This window comes from Chiloscyllium punctatum, chromosome 5 (genome assembly GCF_047496795.1).
Source record: "Chiloscyllium punctatum isolate Juve2018m chromosome 5, sChiPun1.3, whole genome shotgun sequence".
NCBI lineage: Eukaryota > Metazoa > Chordata > Chondrichthyes > Orectolobiformes > Hemiscylliidae > Chiloscyllium > Chiloscyllium punctatum.
In genome coordinates, this window is record NC_092743.1 from 91,212,777 (window position 1) to 91,238,187 (window position 25,411).

General features: G+C 36.8%; 1 protein-coding gene across 19 annotated transcripts in view; it reads left to right on the forward strand.

Moving 5' to 3' along the window:
* The window catches only part of fam49bb (family with sequence similarity 49 member Bb), a 187,587-nt gene that overhangs the window by 141,963 nt on the left and 20,213 nt on the right, over positions 1 to 25,411 (forward strand). For 10 of the 19 annotated variants that reach the window (XM_072570759.1, XM_072570756.1, XM_072570753.1 and 7 more), the window contains exons 4-6: positions 1,945 to 2,027; positions 11,924 to 12,045; positions 17,795 to 17,900. In XM_072570759.1, coding sequence (XP_072426860.1) covers positions 1,955 to 2,027; positions 11,924 to 12,045; positions 17,795 to 17,900 — 301 coding nt within the window. In that variant the 5' untranslated portion in view covers positions 1,945 to 1,954. Of the gene's footprint in view, positions 1 to 1,299; positions 1,383 to 1,944; positions 2,028 to 11,923; positions 12,046 to 17,794; positions 17,901 to 25,411 lie in introns of all 19 variants that reach the window. The other 9 variants (XM_072570763.1, XM_072570769.1, XM_072570766.1 and 6 more) reach the window with 2 other exon arrangements.

Consider the following 25,411-nt stretch of genomic DNA (forward strand, 5'->3'; position numbering starts at 1 on the left):
TAAAATTCTGATTTGTTTATGTGCCAGAATTTGTAAATTATGCGGATGATTTATTTAAGATGTTTGAAACACCAACTGTATAAATGTAAACAACTTAAACCCTCCTGAGCAGTTTTATTTTGTGTGGGACATGGACTATCCAAAGTCCTGACTATCATGATACGTCAATGTTAGAGTGGTATGGGAACATACTGATTTATTATTTAAATTGGAAATTAGCTTTGGGAATGTGTTCTTATTGATATTTGTTCAATTTATTTTTGTATTATAGTTTTATTTCTATTTTCAGCATTGACTACATTAAAATGCATCTTTAGTATAAATTAACTTTCACATTTTAAATGCTGCACATTTTCACAGAATAATTTAATTTGGATATATGTAGTTGACTTTTTTTTTGAAGCATGTTTTGTCATTCCTGAAATGGAAAAGTAATTCTTAAACTGAGAAGGGAAGGTGATCAATTCTTCAACCTTCGCCAAAACTGCTTTTTTAAAATCAAAATATCAAAGACTTTCAAGAATAGTTAAATGTTTTCAGGTTTGTGCATTTAATCCTTCTCTTTGTGGGTGAGCTAAAGTGTTGCCATTGAAAAATTGCCAAGTGGCAAATAGCATGAAAGTGTGCATGTTAACTCTCTGGATCATTATATTGGACTATTTTCCTAATCAATCCATTTAGTGATGTTATTACACACCTCTGGAGCAAGTGGTACTTGAACCTGGGTCTCTTGATTCAGGGGCTGGTATACTACCACTGGACCACAAGAGGACCCTAACATTATGTTAGACGACCGTTTGGATAATGTTACACATTTGTGTGTTTGTAAAACTTAATTTAGTTAAAATACTGACAACCGATTCATCATTTAAAAATGCGACCAGTAAACAATCCTGAATTTGGTTGGAGAAAATTCCTCTGAACTGCTATGGTAGAAGTTGCATTTCAGCAACAGCTGCATTCTGTTTGATGTGAAACTGTTAAAACCCTTTTCCTTGAATCTGGTTAGTAAACCTGTGCTATGCAGTTGTGTAATAGCTAAAGTCAATTCTATATCAGTAATTTGTTTAATGGAGCTTCAGAAAAACATGCTTTTCATCTCTCCAGTGATGCTCAACAGCAACATTTTACCAAGAATAGAGATTAAACTGAGACTTTGTTTCTCGGAACTGTACCTCAACTACAGAACATCTCTGCCAAACCACATGCAATGGGCGGAACCCCAAAGAGGCCAGCGTTTGCAACCCAGGACCCTATTGGAAATTGTTGGAACTAAATGATTTACCATTTTATTTTTAGGTTTGCTGACATGGGTAATCTGATTAAGGTGCTAACCAGGGACATAGACCACAATGCTTCACATTTTTTCTTGGATTTTGAAAGTAAGTTTGATCCTTCACAGCTGGTGTACACAAAATTTGTTCTGTTTCACCAGAGTGAAGGCCAGTACAGGTATTAGAAATGCACGCAACAGCAGGATGCTATCACTTAACAATGGTTGCATGACCTCTCCATTGTGGCTGCAAAGTTCATCCCATAATTTAATTGTCTGTTTAATACCTTTTTAAAAAATTTATTTTAAAAAGCTTTTTAATTTTCATTCACTGATTCTCAGGTCCTTTTTGTCAAGATGGCCGTTATGCCTGCAAGCAGCTTTATCTACTTCAGCACCTCTGTCTCTGGGGATGGGGATAAACGTTAGTGACATCTGGCACATGTCGCTGCTTACAGTGTAACCAAGAAAACCACGCAGCATTTCTAGTTTAAGCAGTTGGCACAGCTGGTAAAATGCTTTACCTGTAGATGATAGAAGTCATATGAGCTAATAGTGAATTTCTATCATATACCTTGTCTTTTAAAAGTTTTTTTTGAGTTACTCCTCACTTTTGGCTATTCTACATTTAAGGGGAAAAAAAACTTTTTTCTTCCTTCTTGTCTTGGCAGGTACCTTAACATGGGGAATCTTCTTAAAGTTTTGACATGCACAGATCTTGAGCAGGGGCCAAATTTTTTCCTTGACTTTGAAAGTGAGAATGCTCTTCATTTTATATTCCTTTTCTGCCTGCAGTAGACTGCATCCTTTTTACATTGCACTTATGTTTGTCTCATGTTTTAAATTGCTTTGCATGGTAAAGCTGGAATGTTCAGCACTGTTTTTCATTTTTTATTTCTAATCTGACTTGATCACTAAATTCTGGTGAATACTGAAATACATTGGAAAATAGGTGTGAACTTAGATGTGACTGACTGGTAAATATAGAATGGTAAAAAAATTTTTCCATTTTAAAGAAGTTTTGTTTTGTATGCATCTGTACACAGTTAACATTCCATTCCACCATTGTATTATATCTGGAAGTATTTTATTCCTTGAAGATTTGTTGTTTACATTTATTTTACTTAACTTTTTAAAGTATTTAATGTGTTAAATTTATTATTTGGTACTAATATTGTGAAGCACTTTCAATATTTGGGTATTTTGTAGACAGTTAAATGCTAGATTTCTGCTTCGTAAAGGAATGTGGAAATCTTTTGTATGTTCTCCTTTATATGTTCAGTGTCCATTTGGGAATTGGGAATTGTTTTTGGGGTATTTAAGAATATTTTTAACATATTACCCAGTCAGTCTTATCTGTTCATTTCGATTTGAATTTGTTCAGCTGCCATTTTTTATTACTGCAGTTGCTTGGCTTGCAGAAATGTACAAAGCATGTTGTACATACCTATGAAATATAACAATTTAAAAAGTAGTTTTAGAACTTCGAACTTCCTTCTCCTGCTAGATGCTGCTGTTTCTGAATATGAATTCTGAGCATAGAATGTGAATTTGTGACTATATCTGCATGCTATTTGCAGCTATGCTGGATTATCGCTATTAAATCTATTGCAGTGCATCACTTCAGCACAAGCACCATGTAGTACACTTTATACAGTTAGTTCTAAGTGCACTTTGACTTCACTCAACAATTCTTCCATGTTCCCAAATCTGTCAATGAGCAGCTTCTGTAAAAACTACCTGTGCTAAGAGCTGAAGTTACGTAAAAAACATTCAGTGCCAATACTCGTGCTGGGGAATCAAGTTTAATGTTGTAGGTGTACTTAAACACCTTAAAGTCTAGATTGTCAATTTAGCTGGTATGTAAATCTGTCCCTACAGTTTATGCATGTGGCCAAATAAAAAAATTGTGGCGAGGATTATTTTGGGGTTATTTTCCAGAACATATATAATAACTGAAGCACTGGAATAACATCTTTTTGTAAGATTTTAACATCCAGTACGTGTGTAGGTGAAGTTTGTTTTTAAGCATCAGCTAAAATGATGTATCATTTGCTCTTTAATTAGTGATGAAAAATAGTAATTTGCAAAAGACCAACATGGGACACTATTACCCAAATCCTTCACTACATGGTGCTTGTGCTTCATTTTATTTTAGCCTCCTGTGATTTTCTAAAGGTTATACAGCAACCTGGTGAGCTGTGACCAAAATATTGCATGCCTTTGGATTTGTATATATCATCTTTATTTGTTGCTGTGTTTAGGATTGGGATGAAAGAAAATTAAGTTTATCTGTGCTTAAAAGTTATGAAAATAATTGTATACTAATTGGCATCATATTGAGCTGTGTTTTTACTCTTCCCACCTAAAACAAAAAGAAATTCATGTTCTCTGGTTTGTTCCTCTCGTCAACACCTACCTAGCATTATTTGTCAGAGGAATTTATATTGCTTCACTAGCTACTTAGTGCATTGCATGGAAATCCAGAAGAATTAGTGACACTTCATTCACTTCTTTCTATCTCCTTCCCTCAGAATCATATTTGCAATTAATTTCCATTGAGACATGCATTGAGATGTTAACTGAGGAACAGTCTCTAACTGAATATGTTATAAGGGCACCTTCCATAATATAAAGTTTATAATGTGGCTATCATAAACCTAGTCAGGTTTATCTCTTGAGTGTTATCATTGGTCTCTTCCTCCTTCCCTGACCGTCTTGATGGTAACAAGTAAAATTTATATGTTGCTTTTATATTACATATAAACTTCAGATAGAAGCATTGAAGCACTGTGAAATCCACTCCACTATCCTATGGTCATAATGGAAATAATCAGTGTCTAATTGTTCATAAATACAATTCTTAACTAATGTTTCTAAAGTCTGTACACTTCAGATAGCCCGTAGTGGCTGGAGAAGTTTCATACAAGCCTGCATTTTGAAAATTGCAGTGATGTCTTCTGTGGACAGGCTGCTCTGGATGCCTTTGGCCAGAGAATGTGCAGATAATACTGCTAGGGCAGTGTCCAAATTGCTTCACCAAGATGCAGGGAAGTGCTTGCTCTTGCTTGTTTTAAAGCACTGCTACTATGGAAAGACTGTCAGCTCGTATGCCGAAAGATGAAGCGTTTTACTGTTATTGGCAGGTTAAGCAGCAACTGACTTCTTAGTTTATGTGATGTCGATGGTGCTATCAATTTGAGATTTAACTGGACCACTTTAAAACGTTAACTTGATGCATGTAAGAGATGAAATACAGCTCTGGGAGACAAAATTATTACTTGTATATGAACTGGTTTGAAAACTAATTTTATTTGTTTATTCCCATTAATACTTATTTAAAATTCTGGCCTTATAATGAGTAATCAATTCTATCTATATATCAAAAGTAGTAAAATGTAGTTGATGTAAGATTAAGCACAACTTGAAATTGCAGTTTTGGAGATTAATCTCATCCCTAAGATGCATTATATAATACATATGTACACATTTGTAATGTGTATGTATGTGGGTATACATTTGCTTTCAGTATGTATAAACAAATGCTTTCAATTTTTTTTGTTTGCTTTGCTATTTGTTGCTCTTCAACTGACTTATTAATCTATTAAAATTTACTTTGTTTAAATAAGTTATTCCATGTCTACCAGTGAATATGGAAGATTAGGTGACATCCATTAATCTGACCTTTATGCCCTTGTTCAGTGGAAATGAAGAGTTCTGGTTACTTTGCACTTTGAAGCTTCACTGTGTTATTGCAGTTGCAAGTGCTTATAGACCTTTTGCATGCTAAATGTATGTTTTAGATGCTTTTTGCAATGTTTGTTCTGGCTTGCAACAATCCAAAACCATTCATATCTACATTTTATGCGATAAATCCAAACAGTTTACATGGTTGCTCTGTTTTTGTCAAAATTATATGGGTCAATATTTACTGCTGTACAGTGTTCTGTGTGCATCTATTCTACAGTCTTCTGCAGTATTTTAGATCAGACATTTTCAGTTAATGCCCAAGACTGTTGATTATGCATGTGTACTTTGTGTTCACAAAGCCAAAACATTTTAGCATACATTTTCAGAGCACTGAAAAACATGGAGCCTACTGTTCCAGTGAAGCTAACGTTTTCCCCAAATTGCTAGGCTACTTGTTTCTAATCTTGACCAACAGCCTTTGAGTGTCCATGTTTTGTGATTCATGTTACTGGTGTTCTTTTCCGTCTGCAACCTTTTTTCAATTAATTGTGAATGTACTTGCATCTCCCATTAACTGTGGATTTTAACTGATCCTTAATCCATTTTGTTTTCTACATTTGTTCAGAATGTTTGCAATATTATAAACTACTTACAAGAATACATTATTGATCTCTAATAAATGTTTGATTTTGGAGGTGGTTTTACATAAGTGAATGGAAAACCTCAAGGATATTTGTTTTGTAGCACTGTCAGTGATAATATAGATTCTCTCTGAAGGAGAAAAAATAATTTGCTTTGATAAATTGGTATTTAAGTTGATATTAGCTACTAATGGTCCAGTAGAATTCTTGAAAGTAAGTGTGATTTTGTAGGTAGTATCTAAGAGGTTTGTTTTCATACCTCGCCAAATTTAATTCAAAAATATTTACAATTAATAACTCATTAAGTTCACTCAGTCCCACAACATCTTCATTTGTTTAGAAACATATTTTAAAAACTTAATTTTATATTGTGAAAAGTTTTTTTTAAACAGTTTGTAAGAGGAAACGTGATGGTATTGAAATAAACAGCAGGTTTAATTTTAGACGTACTGGATATTTTACTTCAGCTAGATTGGTAGGAACATGGAAACCTAGACAATAAGATAATTGATATAGTTTTGTCTCACAATATTTACGAGCTAAAATCGGCAAATTTATCATAATAGGAGCGTTGGAGGCTGAGGGGTGACCTTATAGAGGTTTACAAAATTATGAGGGGCATGGATAGGATAAATAGACAAAGTCTTTTCCCTGGGGTCGGGGAGTGTAGAACTAGAGGGCATAGATTTAGGGTGAGAGGGGAAAGATATAAAAGACACCTAAGGGGTAACTTTTTCATGCAGAGGGTGGTACGTGTATGGAATGAGCTGCCAGAGGAAGTGGTGGAGGCTTGTACAATTGCAACATTTAAAAGGCATTTGGCTGGGTATATGAATAGGAAGGGTTTGGAGAGATATGGGCCGGGTGCTGGCAGGTGGGACTAGATTGGGTTGGGATATCTGGTCGGCATGGATGGGTTGGACCGAAGGGTCTGTTTCCATGCTGTACATCTCTATGACTCTATGACACTAATAGAAGCAAATTGCTGAATCTTGATTCCCAAAAGCTGATTATTTGGGATTGTTGGGAAAAAATGTGAAAAGTCTAAAACGATTATCCATTGTGAATTTGTAGAAAATAAACTGCTATGGTATTGGTCCTAGAGATTTAGGGCACAGAAATACAGGAGAAGGCTAGTAGGAATTTTACTTACCAACAGAGTTGTCATGAGGGGACATTTTATGTACATGCTATAAACAAACAATTCTCCTGGAGCTAATCAGTTACTCAATCTTCTGTCTACTGGAAAGGTTCTACAAAATAGCACCCATTTGTTTGTGATCCTCTTATGCTGAAGAATTGCTCAGAGTTTGAATAAATTTGCAACTGTATTGTAGGCTGGGAATCAGGATAAAACAAAACCACCTCCAAAAATCAAAGAAATCACATACAGTTAATGGAATAGAGGCAATTCAGCCCATTGTGTCTGCACTGACTAAACTAACATCCGTTATAATCTAACTTTCAAGCACCTGGCCCATAGCCTTGCAGGTTACAGGTCTTCAGGGGTGTGCACATTTCTAACTCCTAAAAATGGTCTGTTCCATTGACAATGCAGAAATTCTTGTGGCAAAACATTTGCATTGCATTAGTCAACTGTCTTTCTACTTTAAAATGAGGCAACAAATGTTTAATTTTCCTTTCTACCTCCCCCAGAAAGAAAAAGAAACTTGCTCAGTGCAAAACAATTTTGTAGTTTGGCAGCTCAAGTGATGTGAACCCTGTAGCATTCCTACTGGACCATCTAGTGCTACAGGAAACAAAAAAAGCATCAAATTTTGGGAGGAATGAACTTTTTTAAAAAATTAAACGTCTCTTCCGATTTAAAACATTTCTCTTTGTTTTAATTTTAAAGTTACATAAAAATTACTGAATGTTATTAGATGTAAATACTGCAACTGATGCAATTATAAAACAAGGTTTGTATATAAGCAACTTTTTTTAAACAGTCCTTTTTTGTTAATTAAGACTTTTGTTAAGAATAATAAACTTTTTGAACCTAATTAGCAAGTTAACTACTGGACATTGTGGTTAGTGTGAGCATTTTATGTTTTGACCTTGGAGCTTGTTCGGTCTTAATGAAAATGGAAAATAGAATGCTTTTGCAATAAATGCTTCTATTTATGTAGTGATACTTTATTTTCCTCAAATGTAGTACCTTCCCTACCTGCCTTGGAATTCAGGCTACCAATTAATTGTTTATCCCCTTTTTGAAGCAATAGCCCTTATTGGTGACAGTGGTTAAATTCTATTCAGTATAAATAAAACTTGACTGAAGCTAATATCTGAGCAGTAGTATCAAAGTGCAACAACATTACAATTACACTCGAGATAGACACATAATTTCCATATAAATTCTCGCTGGTGTGACCCAGATATGGTTACATTTGTCAGTGCAATATGTAAAACATCTACAAATCATTGTGTTGGTGGAGTCCCTTCTTATACCTTTACAGCAAAATATTTGGATCCTGCTTTAACCCATCATTCCTTTGTTATCACTTGAACATTTTAAGGCATCAAATGTACTCTCTCAGCCCATGTCAAACTTTCAAGATCTCAGCTCCCATTGCCAAACAGGGCATTGTGAATTTATTGTGAACTTAAGTGCCATGCTTCGTCTTGGATTCAAGACACTATTGTTTCTCTCAATCCTTCTGTTTGTGTCTTTGTTCCACATAGCGAGTTGTCTGGTTTCAGTTTTCTAGATGTTTGGCTTTTGTCTATTGGTCAATAAATGACTAAAATACAATTCCTCACCTTTCAACTTCTTTTACCTAGGATATATCACAGACAATACCAAAGTGGGATAGCAAAATTAATGTACATGCAACCAATCATTGTTTTTAAGTTAGTTCTCAGTAATTAATAAGGAAATGAAATGTAGCAATTTCCTAGTATTCCTAAAAGTGTCTGACAGAAGCTACTTTCAACTTTGCTTTGCTCCTTATCCTTAAATTACCACTATTCTTTGTTCAGCAGCTGTTTGAATCATTGTTTCTTCAAGTAGTATCTAATAGATTAAAAACTATGGAAATTTTGAAATATAGGTCAGATTCTCCACTTCTAATAGGAAAGTGTAAGTCCTGCCACTTCCTGACATGATATTTCTGACTTCTGGAAATCAGCCTGTTCCCATGGAATTTTCAGCTTCCAGAATTGGGTAAACACATTGGGAGGCAAATGGCAAGGCTAGCACATTAGAAAGCAAGCACCTGTCTGCTACAACATCTATTCAGTTCTCCACACAGTTGTACAGTTCCCTGATCCTCATCCCATCTCCTTTCCCTGGCATCTATCCAGTTTTTAAAAAGATGTAAAGCTTAAAGTTAAATCGGGGTCTTAATACTGTTAACTGTATAACAGCAGTTTATCCACAAATAACCTTCCCACTTTTTAGCAGGCAAGGTAAGATTTGTGAATTGATTTCCCTGGCATGGTTCGCAATGCTATTAGGAACCGACCCATCTTGATGAAAATACCAGTGACATGGAAATTTTCCATTTGCAACAGACTTTAAATAGTGATCCCAGTGTGGCTTCTTGTGAGCATTGGATCATGACTTGCAATCCTTCTGTGTCCTGGGAAAACTGATGTTTATCATGAATGGCCTGGTAACTGCAAATTTATAGGCTCCCATACCTCTGGTTTGGGCTGCTGATGTGGATTTGGTCAGCACAGAGGGTAGAAATTCTAGCCCACTGTTTCTGAGCCTTAATTTTTGTGTGTGAAGTCAGAGCTTGGAAACAGAACACTTCCTGATGATGCAATCATTGCTGGTATCAGATTCTTCCAACTCTGATTAAGCACATCTGTCTTCCCTGTTTACAAAGGCAATTTTGTCTCAAAATCTTATCCTTCTGTTCCGTTTTCACTCTAAGGCTTTTCTTTGTGAATGAAGCTGCTCATCTTATTGTATTATGAGTAGATTTGTGTTTCATCCTGAGAAGTTAGATAGAGGCTGCCCAAGTATATTTCATCTGACTCTCTGTATCTATTTGAACTGGGTTTAAATACGCCTTGAAAGCTAAAAAATCCAATGTGAATCTGTTACACAAACTGCCCTTTTGCAAACTTTGCTGACACAAAGATATTTCCATTTTCATTTACCTTGGATCAAATTGAATATGCTTGCAGACATGTTGAGAAAGATGAAGATAGCTTTTTTTATGTTTGTTGACTAAATTTACTTTGCTTTAAGTAATCCTGTAATTTATGCTGTGATTTATTGTCTTTGAGGCACAGATCCCACTGAAACACTGATAACTTAACTTTTCCTTACTGGCTCCCATATTAGTTCATTCTGGTGACAGTTCTCTCTCCAATCTGATACTGTCCTCTCTCCTCTTCAAACCTGTCATTATCTCGCTTCTCAAACTAATATAAACATGTGCTTCTCTTTGCCTTGCAAACTACATCCCTGTATCCAAATTTTCCTTCTGCTACAAAGTCTTTGAATATGCTGTTGCCTTCCAAATCTCTGCTCATCTTACCTAGGTGTCCATATTTAAATCCAATCAATTAAGTGCCACAATACTAAAACAGCTCTTGTGACAAATGACATCCAGTGTGACATTTTGAAACAATTACTCCTTGCACGTCTTGACCTATTTGCAGCCTTTGACATAGTCAATCACACTAATCTCCTCCATCATCTCCACTGTCAGCCAGCTACATCGCCCCCCCCCCCCCCCTCACTCGTTTACATTCGTATTTGTTCAATTGTAGCTGGAAAACCTCCTGGGTGTCCTTTTCACTCATGCACTATTAACGCAAATGCTCCCCCAAGGATTTATCCTTGGTTCCTTCGTATCTTTCCAGTGTTGCCATGCAGTATCATCACCCATCACCTGAAAATAGTGTCACCATTTCACAAGTACATTGAAGACAATCATCTTTACCTCATCGCCATCCCCCTTTTGATATATTCACTGAGATTCAGTGAGTGATCACTACAAATTTTCTCCAAAGAAAATGAGGAAGATTGAAGTCATTGTCTTAGATTCTTGTGAGAAAAGCTGTTCCTAGGCATTGAGTCCATTAGTATTCCTGGCAACTGAATCTAAATCAGACTGCAAAATTTGTTTGGAATTTGACCTCAAGATAAACTTCCAACCATATATGTACTCCATCATTAAGATCACCTATTTTAATACCATAACACTGCCTGACTTAACTCGGCTATTGCTGATATTTTTATTTATATCGTTGTTACCTCTAGAATTGATTATTCTAGTGCTGTTTGCTGACAAACATATTGACCCTCGGTGAAGCAACACTGCAATTTTAAAATTTTTATCCCTGTTTTCAAATCTGTCCCTATCTGCGTTACTTCAGTTCATCAACCCTTTGGGATCAATGTTACTCCAGTTATGGACTTTATGCACCCCTGATTGTAATCATTGCACCATGGGCAACTGAGCCTTCAGTTTGCTAGACCTTTCTGCCTTTCCACCTCGCTTTCCTCCTTTAAAGCACTCCTTAAAATATACCTTTTTGATCGTGATTTTGGTTGATAGCTTTAATATCCTCTTCTGTTGCTCAGTGTCAAATTTTGTTGTGTCATGTTCATGTGTGTTCAGTGTGCGCTTTTCTATGTTAAATGTTCTATATAATTACAAGTTTTTATGATTGTAAACAAAAATATAGTTCAAAATGGTGTAAATTAACCTTTTCTATCTTGTTATTTTCTGCTGACAATTTTCATATAATGCTATGTCTGTAATTCTTAATTAAATGTATGTTTGCTCGCTGAGCTGGAAGTTTCGTTTTCGGACATTTTGTCATCATCTGAACATCATCAGTGAGCCTCCAGATGAAGCACTAGTGGTCTGATCTGCTTTCTATTTATATGTTTAGTTTAACGTCTGAAAGCAAACCTTCCAGTTCAGCAAGCAAATCTACATCTAGAGCCTCAACCTGAGCTACAAATCTTCTCAAAACTCACTAATTTTTATTTAAAGTTAAACCTATGAAATGGAGAACAATGTGGGATAATTTCTTGAAAAGCTGAAGCTAGAATTAAGGTTTTAAAATACCATAAAATCTGATGTCTAAGTCAAACCCCTAAATGTTTGCGGTCATAGGACTAGATTTTGCAATATTTTGTTTTAAAAGTGCTAGTTTTGAAATTTAACAAACTTCCAGCTCAGAAAGAAAATCTTTGAGAGCTCAACAGTGAAATGCAAAATTTTTAATGTGATCTTAGTTTCTAAATTAACAAATTATGCATGCCTGTCTATAGTTCTTTAATTAGCTTTGTTTATTGAATTACTGTGTTGATTTTGTTTGAACTGAGTATTTATGCACTACTGTTCAGATGCACAGCCCACAGAAGCTGAAAGAGAAATATTTAATCAGGTGAATGTAGTATTAAAGGATGCAGAAGGAATCCTGAATGATCTACAATCGTACAGAGGAGCAGGACATGAAATAAGAGAGGTATAGTTTTTAATATTTTAAATTTATTTTTTTAATAATGAATTATGGAATAAAAGCAATTTTTTTGTGGAGAAACATAAAGGATCTATTAAACCAAATCTGTGGAGAAAAATGTTCTAATTATGAATGGGTGATAATGCTTCCCTTCTCAGAAGGCCATTTGGGTAACAAGCTGAGGCAGAGGGCAGGTATTTCCATATTATTGATATTAGACATGTGATTTATATATGTTTTCATATTTATTTTTGAATTTGAACTAGCGGCATATGGGCTTCTATGTGTTTGAAGTACTTAACTAATGATTAACATAATATTTCTGCAAACATGGTTTCTTGTAAAGCACATTTGTGAGAAAAGTTCCTGATAGATGATGGGTTAGTGTTTACATTGCATGTAAAATTCTCTGAAACAAAGTAAATAGTTCTTCATTAGGGTCCAGTTGGAAGGTCAGGGATTGATTTTTCTTTCCACTTTTTGGTTAGAGGCAATATCCATAACTTGGGGAAAGAAAAAATAATTTTCTTTTTGGTTTCCCTTTGAGAAGTTCTGCAAGGTTTTGTTAGAAATGGATGTATAAAATAGTTGTTTCTGATATTAGGTAAATAGATTACCTCAGTATAAGACATTTAATAAAAGTTTCAGAGCAGAAATATTTGATTAAAGCCTTGAAGAGGTTATTTGAAGCTGAGGAAGTAAGCTAAGTTGTATGAAGGCTCCAGGAAGAGGCAATAAGTTTCTCAAAATTGGGAACTGAAGCCATAGTTCAATTAAGCTCTTAAATTAAGAGGTGGTAGTGAAGGAAATTTTCACCAGCATGAGTACTGTACTTTTAGGATTTTAATGTAATTATACTTTTGCAGTGTATTTCAAGGTATTTGAACATTTTATATGTAAACAATTTGGTTTATTCAATTTTATCTTCATTTCTTTTGTGTCATAAACTTCAGTTTTGTTGTTAAAACTAAATATGCAACATTACATGAGTATGCTTCCATTGAAAGTCCACCTTGTTCAATCTAAAAAGAAAACGAAATATGATTGATCAAGCCAGATTTCAGTCTATGATCTGACCTATCCAGTAATATCTTTAGCTGACATCATTGCAAATGAGGGCTTACTGGGACTTTGAATTCACTGAATTTAAGAGGGACCTGAATCTTTCATTTCAAAGTAATGGGTATGTCATGGTTCTGGAAATAAAGCAGCTGCTAGGAGTGAAGTTTATTGCACAGTATTTGAAGGTCACTTTGAATATTGCTAACGGTTTTCTGGAAATGGAAGCTTCAACTGTGGATTATTTAAAATAATTTTTTAAAGCTGAACTGAGAGAGTTAACGTATACAGGCAGTTCCTGGGTTGTGAGCAAGTTCCATTCTTGAGTCAGTGTGCAAGTTGAATTGTATGCAAATCAGAATGCAGTGCAGAACAATATAAATTTGCCAACCACAAGGACAAGGAAGCATTCTTATGTTGGATCTCTTAAAATTAATATAAATGCAGCCTTGTATGGAATTGCATTTGTAAGAATGAATGTTCATATATCAGGGGTTTGTAAATTGAACATAGAAGTAAAAGTAGGATCCATAAGGATGAGATTGTCCGACATTTGGATTGAAGCAAGAAAACCTGAAATTGGTATGTCACAGCTGAAATTTGCTATATAATTTCAGTTAGAAATGAAAATACTTGAGTGAGAAGAAAAACAGAAGAAAAGGGGCATTAAGTTCAGGGGCATAAAGGGGCATTAAGAGATAAAATATGAAACAGAAATTGGAGGAATAGAACTCTGTTGAATGTAGAGTTTTTAGTTTTAGAGATGAGGAAGATACCAAAGTAGTAAAGAAGAAAGGCTGGAACCAAATTTGATGTGAAGAAGTTAATATGCTTCTAGTGCAATAACACTGAATGTATCACCACCAATTGGTTAAAGTTAGTTGTGAGACTGATTGTAGGAATGTCTAAGGAATCTTCAGAAAAGAGTGCATCAGAAAATCAAGTTGGCACTTAAAACTGTAGCAGTAGTACAGAAAGAACATGTTTTCTTGGAATGTATTATGAAGGGAGAGATGGCTCTGGAAAGTGTTATATTTGCTGGAACTCCCCTATCGTGAGTCAACACCAGATGGATCAAAAAGATTCTATATTTATCATTGTAAAGTCAATATGTTAATGAAGTGGACTGGTATTCTATTCTGGGACTGAAGGACTCTAATGGACAAATTAGACACAAATGATTCGACATGAAAATCACCTTGCTAAGCGGCTATTGGCAAATTCCATTCACTGATGGAGCTCAAGAAATATTGACTTGTGTAAAACCATATGGATGCCTTCAGTGCAAAATCATGTCATTGGAATGAAAAATGAACCAGCAACATTTGAATGATCAATCAATAGAGTAATGAAGGACTAAGTAACTATGTCGATTGATCAGCAATAAAGAGCTAATTTGGTTATAAAGCTGGTTAAGAGTGAATTTGTCAAGGTAAAGGTATTTGGGTCATATTTTGGGACAAAATCAAGTGGCACCTAGAGAGGTAAAAATATGTACTGCTTTGGATTTTCCCATGCCCAGGATGAAATGTGAAATTTTTCAATATATTTGCATGAATGGATTTTTGATCACAAATTTGTTCCAAACCTCAACACTGTTTCAATTCGCAGCAGTGCCTTTGCATTTTTAACTGACTTGTTGAAAAAAGGCAGAAATTTGAATGGATGAAAGGATGCAGAAGCACCAAAACTGCATGGATCTTAGCTGCACCTATTTAGCAGAGGTTATTCAAACTTGCTGAGATGCCAGTGACATCAACATGGTTTTTTTTTACTGTAAGATAAAAATGCGGATCAAATGGTCTGTCAGTTATTTTTCAAAGAAATTGGATGTATATCAACAAGAATATTCCACAGTGGAGCAAGAGATATCAAGTCTTGTTGGTTCTACATAATCTTTAAATGAACATCAGCATCAACAATCTGGAAGAAAAGTATTTAAATGGACCATGATCCATTGATTTTCTTCAAAAGGTTTGAGACAAGAACTTGTGATTATTTAAATGGAGCTTAGTTCTCCAACTTTACAATACGAAACCCATTCATGTACCTGGAAAATAAAATTTCATAGCAGATGCTTTATTAAGAGAACATTTGAAGTGTATTGATGTGATGCCCATGAACTTGTGTAAAATATTGTTGGTATATACCTCTCTATGTTACAACTGTTTATGTGACGTCAAAGCAAGATTTTTGAGTCATGAAATACCTCTTAAAGATACATTTTCATTTTTTTTGGGTGGTGATATGATGTAAGGTCTGTGTTTTATATATTTTGATATTATTTATTTTTGTGTCTGGATGTTTGAATTTGAGCTAGTGGCATATGTGTTTTCTGCATGTGTATGAAATTTTAATTGTTAACTTACTATTAAATTAAATACTTAAGTATTTAGAACCAAAAGCAGAAACTATTGGGAAAACTCAGGAGGCTCAGCAGCATCTGTGGAGAGGAAGCAGTGTTGATGTTTTGGGTCCAGTGACTCTTTTTCAGAATTAGTCCTGAAATGTTAACTCTGCTTTCTCTCCACAGTTGTTACCAAACCTGCTGAGTTTTCCCATTAATTTCTATTTTTTTTATTTCTAGCATCCATAGATTTTTTTCACTTAAGTATTGCCGTAATTGTAGGGATTTCTTTTAAAACACATAATGAGAAAATTACTTTCTGGAGAATAAATGTGCTTTTGTTTCCATTGGAAGAATTTTACCAGCAGACAGAGTAAGCAGGTGTAATTAGGCTCCAATTTAGAAGGTCAAGGATTGTTTTATTTCTTCTGATGATGGGGAACATTCATAGTTTTGAAAAGCTTATTTTTAAATTTCAGTTTGGACAGTTCTGTAGTACTTTGGCTGAAGCTGGATGTGCTCCAGAGAAAGGGAGTTAGTTAGAATTGTTTAAAAAAAATCCTCCATGTTAGAAGTTAATAAAAAAAACGTTCCAGATGAGATGTGTTTAGTTAAAAGTCTGAAGGGGCTGTTTCAAGGTGATGAAGTAAGTTTAGTTGTATGACAGTTCCAAGAAGAGGCAATCTGATTCTTGAGATTAGGAGTTCAAGCTACAGTTAAATTAAGCTTCAAGGAGGCGAGGAGAAATGAATTCTCTCTAGTGTAAATACTGTAAAGCAGTACTTTTAGAATTAATGTTTTTTATATTTTCACTGTCTTTCAAAATCTTTAAACTGTGTTAGAGAAGTGGTTTGGTTTGTTTTATTGCTAAAACTAAATCTGCATTATTGTGTACTAATGTTTCAGTGTGACACTATTTCATTAAAACTAGAAAAGAATGATCTATCAAGCTTGATTTCAGTCTGGGATCTGACCTCTTCAGTAATAATGTCAACTGGGATCGTAACAACATATAAAGGGAGAAAAAGGCCATGGGCAAGTAATCCATGGTATACTTGTACAACTTATTCACCAGCTAATGCATTCATTTTGAATGAATATGCATTTACATTGTATAATTCATATCTTCTGAAAATCACAAGGAACTTCATAGACAATGAATAAGTTTTGAGTCTAGCCATTGTTTTATAGGAAAGTGTGACACTTTGAAAAGCAAGATCCCACCAATAGTAATGAGATGAATGACCTTTTTGGTGCTGTTAGTGAAAGATAGTTGATGTTCATTGATGAATACATAAGCTTTAGAGTATTCCTGTGTACTAATGTCAGATTCAGAAGTGTAACTGAATATTTTTGGAGGTGCTGACATTTAAAGCGTTTAAAAATATATTTCTGCATATGAGTGTGAGCCTCTCATGGTTGTTTGTAGCAAAAGCTTGGTACCTCAGATAGCGAAGTCTTTCTCCCATGTCTTGACTTTGAGAATAGTTCATCTGATGTGATTCAATGGTAGAGATCTACAGTTCTTGTTTCTAGCATGTATCCTAAAGCTGATGGTTGCTTAGTGAGAACTAAGAATTGTATGTGGTAAAGTTATGGGTTTGCATATACCATATTTAATCTGATAAGTGTTCTCAGTAAATTTAATGTCATGATATTTGGACATTGATGCTTCCCCGGGATTGGAACTTCACTTGGGCCAATTTTCTGGTGAAGTATAGACACTTTCTATCCTCTGAAGAGTTCCAGCAAGCATAACTATAATAAATGTAATGTTTGAGCCTTTAGCTTTCCTTGCAGTGCTGCATGCCAGCACAGTAGTCACCCAAAAACATTCTCTTTTATATTAAATAATGAGATTTGATTACCAAGCATTCATAGCAATCATGGAAGAATTCCCAGAGGCTGCCTCCAAATGTGAACCAATATCTCACACATGTAGCTTGGGAGTCAATCCGGTCCAGTTAAAAATTAATGTCAATATGAATCTTAGATTGAGTAGTTTTACAACATTTACACAATTTGTAAATACAAATTACCATTGATAAAGTGCATTGGCAAACAAGCTAAACATTCCAAACATTATTTAATTTGCTACCATCTGGCAGAAGAACAAGGAAATAGAATTTTCAGTCTGGAAACTCTGTTCGAGCATGATGCCTTCATAAAATCCAATGTAACAAGGTCGTTTTTCAGAAGTATGGAGATTCAGGAATAAATCTCTTTTTAAAGTGGCCCACATAATTGAATTTGCTTTCACCTGTATCTGTCTCACTTAAATGGTTTTGTGCTGATTTGAGGTGACGTGGTGTTTCTTGAGTCTAAAATTAATTACTTTTTATTTTTAAGGCAATACAACATCCAAGTGATGAAAATTTACAAGAAAAAGCATGGAGTGCAGTGTGTCCACTAGTAGGAAAACTAAAGAAGTTCTATGAGTTCTCCCAGAGATTAGGTACATATTTTTCCTTTTGTTCTTAAATGATATATACTGTGACTTCTGGTTGTTTTTCTTTCAGTGTTTAAATTTCTTTCTTATCGAATGGAAGTTAATTGTAATTAATTAAAGATAATAGTTAGAAATCACTGTTATGAATCAAAAGCTGGTATTGTTGATGTACAAAGTTGATGTGTAGGCAATATTATTTATTAATTTTGCCGAAAGTATTTAGGTTTTAAGCCATTGCATGAGTTTGGTACCTTTTTCTCTTGCAAAGAAATTGCATTGAACTCTTTGACTAGGAACGTTTTACACATTTTGATCTTAAAAAAAGGTTTACTTTGAGATTTTTCCAGACCATGCAGATGTGTTGAAAAATAATGGATCTCAAAATTGAATGCATTGGTGTAATCAGTTAAAACTCATTTTCCTCAATTATAAGATATAGAATTTTTATTCTTATTAGTTAAGAAATATAAAAATTTGTGCATCACAATATGCCAATAGTTACACATTTATAATTCATCAATCGTTACAACTGAATAAAATTGGTGGTGCATTTAGGATTTCAACATGTGGTGATGGTCTGTTGGTGGAGAAATATTATTGCAATTAAGCTTATTAAACAGTTTTCAGAAAATGATCATTATACTAAAAAAAAATGGTTTAGGCCTTTGTTAGAAGAACTTGAATGAATCAACTGTTAATTGAGTGATCCTCAATTTCTCAGTGATTTAATTGCTTGCATATATCCATTTTCAATCCATTTTCAATCCCTTGTCAACATGTTGTAGTAATTTTTATCTTGCTCAACCTTTTGTATTTTTTTGATTTTTGTCATGTTAATTGTATTATAATTTCTGAATGCAAAAGTGATTTGTAACTTGCCTCCTGTTGAATAAGCCTGTGATTTAGAAGTTTTCTTGTTTGTTTGAGAATTTTCAAATCTCTGAATAAGTTTTAGTTTAAGCTTAGGTCTGATTCTGAGAGACTGTCCCTCACTAGCCAGCATCCTCAGTTTACATAGCTAAATTGAGCTCCCATATCTAAGTGGCCAAATGATTCTGCTGCAAAAGTAAGAGAGTCAGATTTGGTAGTCTGAAGCTTGTCAGAGTTTCCTGCATTCTAAACTCAAGAAACATTGAAACAAATGACGAACTTTTATGTCTTGACATAGATACATTTTAATTATGGCTATGCAGTGGTATCCTAATCTGTTGCGTCTTTCCATGATTAAATACTGAATCTGGTTTACTAATTACTACCAAATAAGCTATGGGCGGCACGGTGGCACAGTGGTTAGCACTGCTGCCTCACAGCGCCAGAGATCCGGGTTCAATTCCCGCCTCAGGCGACTAACTGTGTGGAGTTTGCACGTTCTCCCCGTGTCTGCGTGGGTTTGCTCCGGTTTCCTCCCACAGTCCAAAGATGTGCAGGTCAGGTGAATTGGCCATGCTAAATTGCCCGTAGTGTTAGGTAAGGGGTAAAGGTAGGGGTATGGGTGGGTTGCGCTTCGGCGGGGCGGTGTGGACTTGTTGGGCCGAAGGGCCTGTTTCCACACTGTAAGTAATCTAATCTAATCTAATCTAATCTAAGCTATGAAACTGTGTTCACATAACTCTTTAAGATTCAAGTTTAGGATTCAGCATTGCCTTTGAGACTATAAGAATGAGCAATAAATGTAGCATAAAGGACAATTATGTGATTTTTTTTGCATGACCATAAAGAAATTAATTCATCAATTTGTTTATTTTTCAAAATTCAATTGCCTCTGTACTTAATGTAGTAAAGTCAATAGAAAAATTTAATTGAGAGTCTAATTGACATCCTAATGTGAATTTCAACAGCTTCCTCATTTTCCCTCCCCCAACATTATCTCAGTCCCAAGCCTCCAACTCGGCACCGCCCTCCGGACCTGTCCATCAGGTCCCTCCTCTGACCTTCTCCCTCACCTTTTGCTTTCTCAGCTACCCCTCCCATCCCACCCCCCCCCCCCCCCCCTCCCATTTATCTCTCAGCCTCGGCCCACAAGCCTCATACCTGATGAAGGGCTTATGCCCGAAACGTCAATTCTCCTGCTCCTTGGATGCTGCCTGACCTGCTGTACTTTTCCAACAACACACTCTCGACTCTGGTCTCCAGCATCTGCAGTCCTCAGTTTCTCCCATCCTAATTTGGTTATCAACATAATTCTTTGCATACTCAAGATCATCCATAAATGTTGTCAAATTGCAGAATCACATTGAATGTTGGATTCTGTTTTGCATTTTTGGCAAGTGAGGGCTAGTTGGCGTGCTTGTTATGTACAGCTAAAGGAATTAGCTTTTGATATGATTTGCCAGTCTTGGGAAACAATGGTTTATATACCTGACAACACACAGCACTGAAATTTATATATTACATTATTCATTTGCGTGATAAGCCCAATGTCTTTAGTTTTACAGCAGCGTCCTGTTAATGGTGAGCACTATTCATTTTGCTTGTATGTAACAGCAGCATGAAACGGCTTTGCTAGTTGCTCAAATTTTTGAGATAACTTATCCTCCCAGGTTAATCTAAAGTAGACTGGGCACTTTTTAATGAAAAAAATGATTGCCTTGGGGCCTTTCATGAGTTTGTATAATATATAACAAGAAGTGGCCTGATCACGGTAGCCATTATCATACAGAAGGGCTTTGATACGGCCTACTTCAGCATCCAGTTTACACCCGTTGTCAAAGCTACCTTTGCTTCTGGAGCCTTCCCTCAGCCTAGTATAAATACTTCCCTATTTCTCCTTTTTTTATAGCTTTGACAAAAGGTCAGTTAGACTCGAAATGTCAGCTCTTTTCTCACCTTACAGTTGCTGCCAAACCTGCCGAGATTTTCCAGCATTTTCTCTTTTGGTTTCAGATTCCAGCGTCCGCAGTAATTTGCCTTTATCGAGTTTTTAAATCTGAATTGCAATGTGTTTTCTGCTTTTTATAGTGCTATAAAGAATCTGTTATGATCATAGCTTTTCGAAAGAAAGCAAGATGTGTTTTTAAATTTCTCTCTCTAATTAAACAATCTCAAAGAATAAATTTTGACTTGTCAAATTATAAAAATAAAATTATGTTATATAGATCTAATTGAGCGTAAGTGATGCAAAATAACTACAACTCATATCTATATAGCTCCATTGGTGCTCCTAAGCTGCTGCAAGGGGATGTTACCACTATTGGACATTGAGCTATATAAACCAAGATTAGGATATATGGCCTAAGCATGCTCAAGGAGAGAGGGTTAAAGGCGGAAAGAAGAATTGGAGATTGTAAAGGGAATTCTACAGTTTATGGCCTATGCAGCTGAATGCTTGATCATTAATAACGGAGTAACTAAAATACAGGAAGTTGAGGAGGCCAAACTTTGATTGCACAGATATAGAGTCATAGACATGTACAGCATAGAAACAGACCCTTCGGTCCAACCCGTCCATGCCGACCAGCTATCCCAACCCAATCTAGTCCCACCTGCCAGCACCCGGCCCTTATCCCTCCAAACCCTTCCTATTCATATACCCATCCAAATGCCTCTTACATGTTGCAATTGTACCAGCCTCCACCACATCCTCTGGCAGCTCATTCCATACACGTACCACCCTCTGCGTGAAAAAGTTACCCCTTAGGTCTCCTTTATATCTTTCCCCTCTCACCCTAAACCTGTGCCCTCTAGTTCTGGACTCCCCAACCCCAGGGAAAAGACTTTGCCTATTTATCCTATCCATGCCCCTCATAATTTTGTAAACCTCTATAAGGTCACCCCTCAGCCTTCGATGCACCATGGAAAACTGCCCCAGGCTGTTCAGCCTCTCCCTGTAGCTCAGATCCTCCAACCCTGGCAACATCCTTGTAAATCTTTTCTGAACCCTTTCAAGTTTCACATCATCTTTCCGATAGGAAGGAGACCAGAATTGCACGCATTATTCCAACAGTGACCTAACCAATATCCTGTACAGCCGCAACATGACCTCCCAACTCTAATATTCAATACTCTGACCAATAAAGGAAAGCATACCAAACGCCTTCTTCACTATCATATCTGCGACTCCACTTTCAAGGAGCTATGAACCTGCACTCCAAGGTCTCTTTGTTCAGCAACACTCCCTAGGACCTTACCATTAAGTGTATAAGTCCTGATAAGATTTGCTTTCCCAAAATGCAGCACCTCGCATTTGTCTGAATTAAACTCCATCTGCTGCTTCTCAGCCCATTGGCCCATCTGGTCAAGATCCTTTTGTAATCAGAGGTAACCCTCGTCGCTGTCCACTACACCTCCAATTTTGGTGTCATCTGCAAACTTAATAACTGTACCTCTTATGCTCGCATCCAAATTATTTATGTAAATGACAAAAAGTAGAGGGCCCAGCACCAATCCTTGTGGCACTCCACCGGTCACAGGCCTCCAGTCTGAAAAACAACCCTCCACCACCACCCTCTGTCGTCTACCTTTGAGCCAGTTCTGTATCCAAATGGCTAGTTCTCCCAGTATTCCATGAGATCTAACCTTGCTAATCAGTCTCCCCTGGGGAACCTTGTCGAACGCCTTACTGAGGTCCATATAGATCACATCTACTGCTCTGCCCTCATCAATCTTCTTTGTTACTTCATCAAAAAACTCAGTCAAGTTTGTGAGACATGATTTCCCACGCACAAAGCCATGTTGACTATCCCGAATCAGTCCTTGCCTTTCCAAATACATGTACATCCAGTCCCTCAGGATTCCCTCCAACAACTTGCCCACCACTGACGTCAGGCTCACTGGTCTATAGTTCCCTGGCTTGTCCTTACTGCCCTTCTTAAACAGTGGCACCACGTTAGCCAACTTCCAGTCTTCCGGCACCTCACCTGTGACTATCGATGATACAAATATCTCAGCAAGAGGCCCAGCAATCACTTCTCTAGCTTCCCACAGAGTTCTCAGGTGCACCTGATCAGGTCCTGGGGATTCATCCACCTTTAACCATTTCAAGACATCCAGCACTTCCTCCTCTGTAATCTGGACATTTTGCAAGATGTCACCATCTATTTCCCTACAGTCTATATCTTCCATATCCTTTTCCACAGCAAATACTGATGCAAAATATTCATTTAATATCTCCCCCATTTTCTGTGGCTCCACACAAAAGCCGCCTTGCTGATCTTTGAGGGGCCCTATTCTCTCTCTAGTTACCCTTTTGTCCTTAATATATTTGTAAAAACCCTTTGGATTCTCCTTCATTCTATTTGCCAAAGCTATCTCATGTCCCCGTTTTGCCCTCCTGATTTCCCTCTTAAGTATACTCCTACTTTCTTTATACTCTTCTGAGGATTCACTCGATCTATCCTGTGTGTACCTGACATATGCTTCCTCCTTCTTCTTAACCAAACCCTCAATTTCTTTAGTCATCCAACATTCCCTATAGTTACCAGCCTTCCCTTTCACCCTAACAGGAATATACTTTCTCTGGATTCTTGCTATCTCATTTCTGAAGGCTTCCCATTTTCTAGCCGTCCCTTTACCTGCAAACATCTGCCTCCAATCATCTTTTGAAAGTTCTGGCCTTTCTCCAATTTAGAACTTCAACTTTTAGATCCAGTCTATCCTTTTCCATCACTATTTTAAAACGAATAGAATTATGGTCACCTGCCCTGCCTTATTTCCCAAGAGTAGGTCAAGTTTTGCACCTTCTCTAGTAGATACATCCACATACTGAATCAGAAAATTGTCTTGTACACACTTAACAAATTCCTCTCCATCTAAACCTTTAACACTATGGCAGTCCCAGTCGATGTTTGGAAAGTTAAAATCCCCTACCGTAACCACTGTATTATTCTTACAGATAGCTGAGATCTCCTTACAAGTTTGTTTCTCAATTTCCCTCTGACTATTGGGGGGTCTATAATATGATCCCAATAAGGTGATCATCCCTTTCATATTTCTCAGTTCCACCCAAATAACTTCCCTGGATGTATTTCCGAGAATATCCTCCCTCAGCACAGCTGTAATGCTATCCCTTATCAAAAATGCCACTCCCCTTCCTCTTTTGTCTCCCTTTCTATCCTTCCTGTAGCATTTGTATCCTGGAACATTCAGCTGCCAGTCCTGCCCATCCCTGAGCCATGTTTCCATAGTTACTATGATATCCCAGTCCCATGTTCCTAACTATGCCCTGAGTTCATCTGCCTTCCCTGTTAGGCCCCTTGCATTGAAATAAATGCAGTTTAATTTATTAGTCCTACCTTGTCCCTGCATGCCTTGACTGTTTTGACTCACGTCTGTTCTCAGCTGTACCCGTCTCAGATTGATCTCTTTCCTCACTATCTCCCTGGGTCCCCCCCCCCCCCCCCCCCACCCCCCACCTTACTAGTTTAAATCCTCCCAAGCAGTTCTAGCAAATTTCCCTGCCAGTATATTAGTCCCCTTCCAATTTAGGTGCAATCCGTCCTTCTTGTACAGGTCACTTCTACCCCAAAAGAAATTCCAATGATCCAAAAATGAGAATCCTTCTCCCATACACCAGCTCCTCAGCCATGCATTCGCCTGCTCTATCCTCCTATTCCTGCCCTCACTAGCTCATAGCACTGGGAGTAATCCAGATATTACTACTCTTGAGGACCCCCTTTTTAAATTTCTACCTAACTCTCTGTAATCTCCCTTCAGAGTCTCAACCTTTTCCCTTCCAATGTCGCTGGTTCCAATGTGGGCAGTGACCTCCTGCTGGCCCTTCTCCCCCGTGAGAACATTCTGCACCCTCTCTAAGACATCCTTGATCTTGGCACCAGAGAAACAACACACCATTCTGCTTTTTCTCTGCTGGCCACAGATGTTGAAGGGTTGTGATGATGGAAAAGAACATGCAAATTAGGAGCCAAAGTAAACTATTCAGCCTCTTGAGCTTGGTCTACCTTTCGATAAGATCATGGCTGATCTGTTGGTGTTTCGAATTCTACATTTCCATCCGCCCCCATTTTAAATCGGTCCACCTTCACCATAAAAATATTTGACCCTACCTAACAAGAATCTATTTACCTTTGCCTTAAAAATGCTTCATGCCTTATGAGGCAGAGTGTCCCAAACTCTTTCAACCCATTGAGAGAAAACAGTTCTCATCGCCTCAGAGTGATCCTTAGCTTTAAAACAGTGCTGCCTTTCTCTGGACGTGTCCACAAACTGAAATCTACCTTCCGCATCCACCTTGTCAAGATATTCAGGATCTTGCCCATTTCAATCCAGTATCACCTCAATCTCATAAACTCCAATGGAAACAAGGCCAGCCTGTCTAACTTACTATTATTAGGTCACCCTCATTCCAGGGTATAGTAAACCTCCAAACTGTCTCCAATGAATTTACATATTTCTTTAAATAAGGATTATAAAACTGCATGATATTTGCGCTGTTGTCTCACCAATGCCTCAATGACTTGAATCATAATATCCTTACGTTGGTGTTCAATCGGCCTCATGACAAAGGATAGGATCCCATGAGTTGCCTTGATTACCTGCTCTACCTGCATGCTAACGTTTTG